Here is an 11,246-nt window from a genome sequence, read left to right as displayed (position 1 = left end):
GTGTGTGTGTGTGTGTGTGTGTGTGTGTGTGTGTGTGTGAGTGGATGTGTTGGTTTTGCACTTTTGATGTTTTAGAGTTTCACGCTGTCATTGCCGTGTACTTTTATCTGCATTGTGTCAGATTTGTAGATTCTCAGAATTTTTAGTTTTTGCCGATTTCCCATTCATTTCCTATGGTCGGTCATTTTTGACTGAAGAGTACAAGTGTGACTATTTGTTTAACGACCACTTAGCCTGCTCGAATCATGCCCTCCATGTTTTTGTGTGTTCACATTCCAAACGCCATAAAAGTCACAGAGTTTCGCACCATTCCGATGAAGCTGTGATTTTTAAAAATTCAAAACAGAAAATGTGCTTCCCCACGTGCTCCAGGTTATGTCCATGCCCATATATGGTCCTTCATGTTTCCTGTTCCTATTATGTTCATTGATCCCAGGTGTTTCTCGTCATGTCTTGTGTATTTAAGGTGTTTCCTGAGTTCTCTGTCCGGTTTTGAACGTCGATCGAAATAAATACCGGAAAACATAGATATCGAATCGACGTCATTTAAAAAAAAAACCGATTAATCAAAAAGTAAATTTTTTTTGCCCAGCCCTAATACTGAATCTGACGAAATCATAAAATGTCATAAAATCATAAAATATGTTTTCAGTACAGCTGGTTGAGAGATGCAAGTGGGGGAAACTGCAAACCAGAGCTTGTCTACGCACCTGCGCACCTGCTCCCACAGGGTTTCTGCCAGCCGGTCGATGAAGCAGCCCAGCTCTCTGAACTCCCCGGAGTATCTGACATAGACCCAGACGCAGAGCGAGAGCAGCGCCAGGCCCATCAGCAGGTTACACAGCGCCGCCGCAGGGCTCAGACCCACGAAGCCCGTCACCACCGACGCCACGTACATGACGAACATCACGGCGAACAGCGTGGCCGGCGTGCGTGCTGCGAAGAAAATGTTCTTCCCATCGTTGTGTTTGAGGAAGCTGGCGTAGACCTCGTCGATCTCCTGCTCCAGCTGCTCCTGATAGCGGAGGCAGAGCTCCTCGCCGCCCATCTTCTTCACGCCGCGGAACTGACGCACACAGCTCTGCTTCAGCTCCTCGTGACTGCGCTCCAGATCCGCCGGAGACATGTAGGGCCTGTCTCCACCGCACACCTGCATACAGGAGAACACGCGTGTGTCACGGGCGTCACAGCCGAGAGATCACGTGATCAGGTGAGAGACGTACCTGCTCCATGCTCCTGCTGTACGAGTCTTTCGCTCCTGCTACAGCGGCCAGGTTATTCGCTTCAGCCGTCGCCTGCGGCACACGACAGACACACAGCACTCACATCACGATCAATCCCAGAAAACCCTGACTCACACACGATACCATTTAATATAATTGTATGCCCTCAGGACATGTGGGAATCCTAATATCTATAATAATGAAAGATTTCATGGAGCTTATCACAAAGCATTCTGAGATTGATCCTCTCAAAAAACGACACATGAAGGACCCTAAAAAAAGTGTTTTATTTGTTCACAAATTAATTTATTTACATGTTTTAATTACATGTTTTCTGTCTTAATTTTTCTAAAATTTTAACTAAACTGTAATAAATGAATAAAGTTTTTATTATTACTTTGAGAAGTTCATTCTGTTGCACAGTAGCAATATATTTCTGTAACTGCACATAACCAAAATCAAAGGGCCTTATGCATAGATAGACCTCAGATTGGGCCAAACTGATATTCTGTCTGTACCTGTAACATGGACTTGGGATGCGGCAGTTCTTCGCCCTGATAGATCTTCATGTAGGCCTGCGACAGAGAAACACACGGTCAATCCCAGCAGGCATCTGAACGATGGAGACGCGGAGGAGAAGTGTGTCTTACTCTGAAATACTGCAGCAGATCTCGACACGTGACTTTAGAGCCGCTGATCTCCTTCTCCATCAGATTCTCAGGAGCCAGAAGCAGCGGCACCAGATTCACCAGCTCCCTCTTGAACTCCTCATCGATGTCTACACACACACACACACACACACACACACACACGTTTACTGATCATCTTGGTTCATACACTAATACTAATTTGTTTCAGTGATCAATAACACTAGCCTGCATCATATTTGCTGAAACCCAACACTTGTTTCTTATTAATTTTAGGTGCTGATTTCAAAAATAGTGTCTGTTTTGCATGAGCATGTCACACAGACAGACAGACACACACGACGCTCCTTTAATGATTATTTTATATTTCAGTGATTAATAGCACTGGCCTGCATCATATTTATTGAAACCCAACACTTGTTTCTTACTAATTTTGAGTGCTGATTTCAAAAGTAGTGTCTGTTTTGCTGGAGCTAGTATTCTCCCGTCATCAGCAGAAACACTGCTTCAAGCAGCGCTCTCACCTCGCAAGCGGCCGTCGAAGTGTGGGTTGGTGGCCACTTTGAGCCCAGGGTGCGGCAGCAGAAAGCAGCTGATGCTGGAGAAGCAGGAGTGGATGTGCTTCCTGACGTTCTGCAGCTCTTCGTGCTGATTCTGTTTGACCTGAGAATCACGGCATAATTCAGCTCACGTGATGCGTGATAAAGAGCAGGAGAAACCAGATCCCTGCGGCGTCACGTGACCCACCTGCAGCCTCTTCTCCAGGAACTTATTTCCCCCATCCAGACCGTAAGCGTGTTCGTACGGGTAACTCCAGTCTCGAATGAGAAACATCAGCGACTGCAGACCAACACAGACACACAACGTCACTGCAGCGTCTCACACTCTCGCACTCTTTCAGAGACACGCTCACTCACTTGCACATTCATATGCTCACACACACACACAGTTGCTCACACACACTTGTTCACTCACTCACACAAACACACACATCTTGCTCACACTTGTGCACGGTCACTCACACTAACTCACGCTCACTCACTCGTGCACACACTTGCTCACACTCACTCACTCACACTTGTGCGCACACGCTAACTCACGCTCACTCGCTCACACTCGTGCATCACACACACACTCACTCACACACACACTCACTCACACACACACTCACTCACACACACACACAGAGTGAAAATCACAGGACCGCCTGACACAGGAAAACAGCACTAGATAATGAGGAAAAACAGAAAAAGATCAGTGTACTGCTGCAGGCAGTGGCCAGGGAAGAAGCCTTCTTCAACATGTTAAAATAAGTTAAATATCTGAATTAATGTAAATGGTTAATATTTTTTTAAAGATTACAAATGTTTAATGATCACTTCACTAATAATACACCCACATTAAACTCAAATTCACTGATTCAGTATCTTATTTCATGCTTTAACAGTTGAATTTTCAACTTTTTTAAGCATTAATGATTCATTATTATGTCACTGGTTGAATGAATGAGGAAAAATATCAATTAAAAAAACATATGTATTAAAAAAAAAAAAAAATATACTAATGAGGAAAAACAGAAAAAGATCAGTGTACTGCTGCAGGCAGTGGCCAGGGAAGAAGCCTTCTTCAACATGTTAAAATAAGTTAAATATCTGAATTAATGTAAATGGTTAATATTTTTTTAAAGATTACAAATGTTTAATGATCACTTCACTAATAATACACCCACATTAAACTCAAATTCACTGATTCAGTATCTTATTTCATGCTTTAACAGTTGAATTTTCAACTTTTTTAAGCATTAATGATTCATTATTATGTCACTTGTTGAATGAATGAGGAAAAATATCAATTAAAAAAACATATGTATTAAAAAAAATACAAATATACAAGAATAAAAAATAAAAATAATTAAAAGTAGAGAGAGAGAGAAACAATTACAAAAAAATATTTTTTATTTTTAAAAAGTAAAATAATAATAATAAAATGAATTAATTAAAAAGAACATAACATAATAAATATAACAATAAAAATATAAAAAGTAAATAATAAAATATAAAAATAAACAAACAAATTAGTAAAAACTATAAACAAAAAAATATATTAAAGCAATAAATAATAAAATAAAATATATATATAAAAATAAACTATTTCCATTTGACTGGATTACTTCACTTTCACTCGAGAATCACTGAAAACAAATACACACAGCTGTGTATCATAAATGTGTTTTCACACAAAACACACACTCACTCACACACACACTCACTCACACACACACACAGAGTGAAAATCACAGGACCGCCTGACACAGGAAAACAGCACTAGATAATGAGGAAAAACAGAAAAAGATCAGTGTACTGCTGCAGGCAGTGGCCAGGGAAGAAGCCTTCTTCAACATGTTAAAATAAGTTAAATATCTGAATTAATGTAAATGGTTAATATTTTTTTAAAGATTACAAATGTTTAATGATCACTTCACTAATAATACACCCACATTAAACTCAAATTCACTGATTCAGTATCTTATTTCATGCTTTAACAGTTGAATTTTCAACTTTTTTAAGCATTAATGATTCATTATTATGTCACTTGTTGAATGAATGAGGAAAAATATCAATTAAAAAAACATATGTATTAAAAAAAATACAAATATACAAGAATAAAAAATAAAAATAATTAAAAGTAGAGAGAGAGAGAAACAATTACAAAAAAATATTTTTTATTTTTAAAAAGTAAAATAATTTTTTAACACGATACACTACTATTCAAAAGTTTAGGTTAAGTATGATTTAAAAATATGCGCACCTAAACGGTCAAATACACACAAACATGTGTCAAAATGCAGCGCTTAGTGGTTATTCACGTAATCCCTTGTCGGTTATGTAATAAATGAACGTAAACAGTTGAGAATGAAAATACGTGTGTAACAGTAAATTGAATCAGTGCGGCTCTTAAAGTGACAGCAGCCTAATCTTCCTGCTGCGACTGTGTGCTTAATATTAATCAAACAACAAAGACAAAGACATAATCACTCACTGCTCTTCACTGAACGACTTCTGTAGCTTTAATAAGTAACAAATGAAGTTTAACTCTTACAGTGTGATTATGCTGTTTTAGATTATTCATATATCATTCATTTAAAGATTTGGTCATATAATCGTATTAAATAATCATGATTACAATATTGACCAAAATAATCGTGATTCTGAATTTTGTCATAATCGAGCAGCCCTACAGTAAAGACATTTATAATTTCACACAAGATTTCTATTTCAAATAAATGCTCTTCTTTTGAACTTTCTATTCATCTGTGAATCCTGAAAAATTAGATGTATGACAGTTTCCACAAAAATATTGTGCAGCACGACTGTGTTCAACATTGATAATAATCAGAAATGTTTCTCGAGCAGCAGATCAGCATATTATACTGATTTCTGAAGATCATGTGACACTGAAGACTGGAGGAATGATGCTGAAAATACAGCTGCGCATCACAGAAATACATTACAGTTTAACAGAGATTCACATAGAGAACAGCTGTTTTACATTCTAATAATATTTCACATTTTTACTGTATTTTTGATGAATTAAACGCAGCCGTGTGGTGTTTGTCTGAGCGGTGATCCTGACCTGGCTGTACATGTATCTGAGCATGAAGTCCAGCAGGAAGGACTTGCCCTTGCGGAAGGCTCCAGCTACAGACACCACCACCACATGGAGATCCCTCACGCGCTCCTGCAGCAGGATCTGCTCCAGCGCCTCCTCGTCCAGAGAGAACTGGTGATGCTGCTCGTCCGAGATGACGATCTGCACGGCTCCGGACGCCTCCAGCTCCTCCAGCAGCGGGTCAGAGGAGCTCATCTCACGCCGGACATCCCCACAAACCCCTGAGACAGACACTAAATGATCACAAAAACATCTTGACTTTTAATGCTACACATAAGGCTGTCTTATTCAGTTTAAAGTGCTTTACATCATTCCAAGTGCAAACTGAACAAAATATGTCCAAAAGCGTCACCATTACGTGACATGTCAATTATTCGATTACAAACTGTTGCATTTTTATGCATCCAAAATTACTACATTTCTGGAATAAAATTTGGTAAGACTTTATATGTGACCCTGGAGCACAAAAACACTCATAAGGGTCAATTTTGTGAACTTGAGATGTATACATCAGCTGAAAGCTGAATAAATAAGCTTTCCATTGATGTATGGTTTGTTAGGATCAGACAATATTTGAAAATCTGGAATCTGAGGGTGCAAAAAAATCAAAATATTGAGAAAATCATCTTTAAAGTTGTTCAAATGAAGTTCTTAGCAATGCATATTACTAATCAAACATTAAGTTTTGATATATTTACGGTAGGACATTTACTAAATATCTTCATGGAACATGATCTTTACTTAATATCCTAATGATTTTTGGCATAAAAGAGAAATGTATAATTGTGACCCATACAATGTATTGTTGGCTATTGCTACAAATATCCCCCAGCGACTTAACACTGCTTTTGTGCTGCAGGGACACATATATGCAACGCATTATAAAAGTAGTAGTAATGCATTAATTATGCCATGCAATGCTCCTTATGATTGTAACCACATAGAATATAATTCATCATTACACCTTTAGAGAGTATAATGCATTAAAACACATAACAAACAAACCTTCAAATATCATAATGCACTACAACTAATATTATGAATACCTTTATAATGCATTATACATAATGCTTAAAGTAAAGCGTAACCAAAAGATGTGTTTTCAGATACATTTTGAAGCAGATAGCATATTGATTATAAGGTCATTCTGTGTCAAATCAAACATTTCAAAAACTTCCCCGGCTCAAATTTGAGATTTTGCTCATATCTGTTCTGAAGACAGACAGACCATGTATAGTGATGAAAGCCAAAATATTAAATCTCATGGATGAATATTGACCGAGTAACGCACTAGTTTGTAAAAGGGGGTCAACTGAGGGGGGGTGAAAATGACTTCAGAAAGACGGCAGCATCATTAAGTTAGTTTTACAGAGATTGGTCTGTTAGTAAAATCTGTTGACTTTAGCAATCTTTTCTTTCATTATGCACCAATTGTGATTTTTCTCTTCAATATTGGGATAGATCCCCAGCGACACAGAATCAAGCTCAGACCTCGGGCCATATTAATGTACGTTTTTTGTAGAATTGGTGTGATATCATTAAATCTGAACATGCTCTCATTTTTATTGGCTTGAATGATTCTAACCGAACTCTCCCACATAAACGATGCCGATATCGTTCATTTTTGAATTTTTAACCCTACACTTGAAAATGTTTGAAATCAGAGTTCAGTATTACAGTGTAAGAATGACAACATGTCCACGTGCTCTGGTCTGCTAATAATAAAATATTATAATTAATAATTCATTTTTGTGGTAATAAAAATAGATGTAGGTTAAGTGAACAATAGCCTTTAAATGTATTTAAAATACATGTATAATAGCAATGAGGCAATAATAATTAGTTCAAATCAAGTATCAAAAGCAAGAAATCATATGGTTTTATTGAATAAAACTGTTAAAATACATAAATGTATTATAAACAATAGAGCTAATGTACATTACGCATTACAACAAAGGCCTGCAGGGGGCGCCAACAGCCTGATGATTGTTTTTACACATTACTGTGCGATCTAATCCTTGTTTAATATTGACCAAGCACCATTTCATTCAAACGTCCACTTAATCTTTAATATTTGGCCATTTCTTTAGGACAGAGATGCTATAGCCACCGTAACTAAAAGAATACCCACATGATGTAAATGATAACAGCTCCTGTGGAACTAATGTGAACGGAGCCGCTGTGTGACGCATGTACGTAACCTACACGCCTATAACTGCATCACATATAACCACTTAATTAAATCGTAGCATTTGTGAATTCACAGTTATGCTTAATTATGAATTATATAATATTCTAATAATGTGTTTTATGGATTCTCGTCCCTGAAATGCGCCACTTCCGGTATTCCGCCGGTTAGTCGACGCGAGCAATATGAAGAAGTCGAGGATTTTTACAAATCAAATAGTCGAATAGTATCGACGAATCGCGACAGCCCTAATATATACTGTATATATATATCATATCCCTACAGGGTTCTCTTACTTGGGTTTAAAAACTTCCCATCGAATATCAGACTTTAGATTGTGTTTAAATTATTCAGGATGATTCCACTCTCACATTCCAACAGGTTAAGAACAAATTTGGGGAAACTAATCAAGATTTCCTTTAGTATTTACAGGTTCGGTATTTAATTAAGAGGATTTGGTGTCTTGCCCATTGATAAAGTCCAGAAGACTGAAGGCAGGCTTGTTAGACTTGGCTTGGATAAAAGAAGCGTCTTAATACAACACAAGTACCTGATGAATATGTTTTTTAATGGTATATTACAAGGTACTTCTCAGTGTCTCTGTATTTTCTTTTATTTATGTTTTTTTAGTTATTTGTGTACTTGTTTTATAATAACTCATTTATTTATTTTGAGGGGAGGTGACGACGGATCATTTATTGGTGCTTACGGTGAATGTTTTTGTACGCTTTGCACTAAAAAATGTTCAATAAATATATATTTCCCCAAAAAAATAAGCGTCCTCACAGCGATGCCATAGAAGAACCATTTTAGGTTCCACAGAGAACCATTCAGTCAAAGGTTCTTTAAATAATAACTTTATAATCTGAAGAACCTTTGATGAAACAGAAATGTTCTTCAGATGTTAAAGCTTCTGAGATATTGTGACTGACGCACTCGAACTCCGGTGTATCTTACAGGACAAAACGTTGTTATTTGACCAAATATGGTTCCCTTTATTTCTTTTCATCAAACTGGTGACTAATATGTTCTTAAGTCTTCATTTTCTAATATTACTTATTTTTTTTATGGCACTTTTAGGTTGAGTATTTGAGCGGGAGTGTGTTTTCTGCCGGGTTTGACATTTGTACTAATACAAATACTATATTATGTACTTTTTTTTGCTTATCGTAATACTATTTATTTTACTTTTTTATAAATAAAAATATATTTTCATGTAACTTTCTCTCTCTACTTATTTTAATCTCTCTGTGCAATTATTATTATTAGCGTTTTGTTATAAGTTTTGTGTGTTTGCGTTTTCAAAGTCACTGATTAACCCTTGACTGTCAGGCTAACCCGGTTCTTAACTAGAGGTTCGAGTGTAATATACAGGCTGTATATCACTGATCAGTGTGCGAGCAGAAGCGGATGATTACGGTGAAACTACTACATAATACCTCACTATAGTACGAGTCCCAGAAGTGCTCAGTCACCGGATCAGTGCGTTTGTCCTCAAAACAGAGCGTGAACGCAGTGACCCACATCAGCCCGTCTAAAGTTACCCACACAGCCCAGCGACAGACGCAAACCAGCACAAACCAGTTTAACCTCAAAAACAGACTCTGACACAGAAAACCCTGATCCAGCGCATGACAGAAAGCAACACCGTGCACTCGTGTTCATGCTTAGCTCACACGTGAGCACTTCAGACCGCAGACAAAACCTCATGAGCTCCACATCAACATCAGTATTACACCGTGAGAGCTGCAGGAGGAGATTTACAGAACTCCAGTCATATATATATATATTATATTATATTAATAATAAAACCCTCCGGCAAACTCGAGAGTAAAGACAGCGACGGTTCACTAAATCTCACGTGTCTGGAGGATTCATCAAAACACCCTGGACTAATTTCAGTTTACTAAGCAAACAATCACATGCACCATTTTACAAGAAAATAAACTGTGCATTTATAGTAGTGCGATTTTCAGATGCCTGCAAATTAAAAACCTAGCATTTTTAGAGTAAAGAAAAAAACGCAACATGTAATGACTTTTTCCCTCTTTCATTTTAGTTAAAAGTCTTAGTAATTTTATCGTGGTTTGTCACTTTTGCTGCTTTTTATTAGTCTTACTTTATAAAGCAATAAGCTGCGTGAAGCCGTGGTTTACAGTGAATTTATAACAGCTAACGCCCCGGAGTTAGGTTAATTCACGGCTTCACGGGGGTTATTGCTTTTATAAAACGGTTATTGCATATACGTAGTAAGGTTTCACAAAATAAAACGGAGCAAATAAAGTGTAATGATATTAATAAACACAGTATTCTTCCACCAAACAATGTAGCTCCTCAGAAACAGTTGTGGTTGCTACAAAGTGGTTGCCGAGCAACACACAGAAGTAAACAAAGGTGTGTGTTACTTTGTAGCGTCATTTACAACAGCTTCGAACGCGGCTCAGCCAATCAGAGTCAAGCACCGGAACTAATATAATATTAGCGCTTCAAACTAAACAAAAATGAGAAATATAAATATGTTGCTAAAGACAAAACGCATAATAGTTTAGTGGCCGGGCAAGTACAGATCTGCTCCATACGGTGGAAACAAGCCGTACGGTTGCCAGCATTTTTGGCCCATTATGGGCAGAATATTATTACTGCAAAAAATAATTTCCACACAATAACATGTACCAACCCTCTTAACACAGAAACGAAACGCAGATATACGCCAGCGTGAGCGTTCACAACTCCACCACAGAACCACAGTTACCCAGAATCCTCCTCCAGCGGTCTCTCAGAAACTACACTTCCATAAACAGAAGAGTCCAGCAACTAACTCTAGCTATACGACAGAATACAGGAGCGGAGATCCTTCAGATCAGAGCAATCCCACCACAAACACACACTCACACTAATCTAACTCATATAGCTAAAAAACAGACTGTCTAGAACGCTTCCAGAAACCTCCTGCAAAGCTACCGTGCTGTTAGAAGTTTGAGTAAAATGCTGTAAAATGAAGATGCTATCATAAATAGATTTTCTTTATATGAAATCAGCATTTGGTGTGAGCATCTTTGTGTTTGAAGCAGCTTTAGCTCTCGGTGCACTTGAGCAGAGTTTGCAGGAGGTTTCTAGAAGCGTCAGTTCTTCTGGATTGAGTCTGTCTCAGTGTGTTGTGTTTCTTCATGTGACTCCAGACAGACTGATGATGATCAGATCACATCTCTGTCTGTGTGCAGCACTAACATATATCTCACTGCATTAGTACAGTTAATGACAAATGAATGTTTGGAAACATAAAGTGATATTTCCTCCTGACACACTCCAGCAAACAATAGAAATAACTGACTTACAACCATTTCTAGCTGCTGAGAATACTAGTGTTCTAATCATTTGGCCAGCACTGTGTGGCAGCACACACACACACTCTCACTCACTCTCTCACACACACACACACACACACTCTCACTCACTCTCTCACACACACACACACACACACTCTCTCTCTCTCTCTCACACACACACACACACACTCTC

At 37.9% G+C, this 11,246-nt stretch overlaps 2 protein-coding genes across 2 annotated transcripts in view; both read right to left on the bottom strand.

Moving 5' to 3' along the window:
• LOC107572004 (atlastin-2-like) overlaps nucleotides 1–2,726 on the bottom strand; it is an 8,871-nt gene extending 6,145 nt beyond the window's left edge. Inside the window, exons 1-2 of the mRNA XM_016258411.1 lie at nucleotides 2,618–2,726; nucleotides 2,395–2,533 (exon numbers count right to left, since the gene is read on the bottom strand). Coding sequence (XP_016113897.1) covers nucleotides 2,395–2,533; nucleotides 2,618–2,704 — 226 coding nt within the window. The 5' untranslated portion in view covers nucleotides 2,705–2,726. The remainder of the gene's footprint in view (nucleotides 1–2,394; nucleotides 2,534–2,617) is intronic.
• A 1,468-nt stretch (nucleotides 2,727–4,194) lies between these two features.
• LOC107571999 (atlastin-2-like) overlaps nucleotides 4,195–11,246 on the bottom strand; it is a 7,672-nt gene continuing 620 nt past the window's right edge. Inside the window, exons 2-3 of the mRNA XM_016258403.1 lie at nucleotides 5,446–5,760; nucleotides 4,195–4,259 (exon numbers count right to left, since the gene is read on the bottom strand). Of these exons, the coding sequence (XP_016113889.1) occupies nucleotides 4,195–4,259; nucleotides 5,446–5,760 (380 nt within the window). The remainder of the gene's footprint in view (nucleotides 4,260–5,445; nucleotides 5,761–11,246) is intronic.

Source organism: Sinocyclocheilus grahami, unplaced genomic scaffold (genome assembly GCF_001515645.1).
Source record: "Sinocyclocheilus grahami isolate Dianchi unplaced genomic scaffold, SAMN03320097.WGS_v1.1 scaffold1679.1, whole genome shotgun sequence".
Lineage (NCBI taxonomy): Eukaryota > Metazoa > Chordata > Actinopteri > Cypriniformes > Cyprinidae > Sinocyclocheilus > Sinocyclocheilus grahami.
The sequence above is the reverse complement of the archived record's forward strand: the minus strand, read 5'-3'. Positions and strand labels throughout refer to the sequence as shown.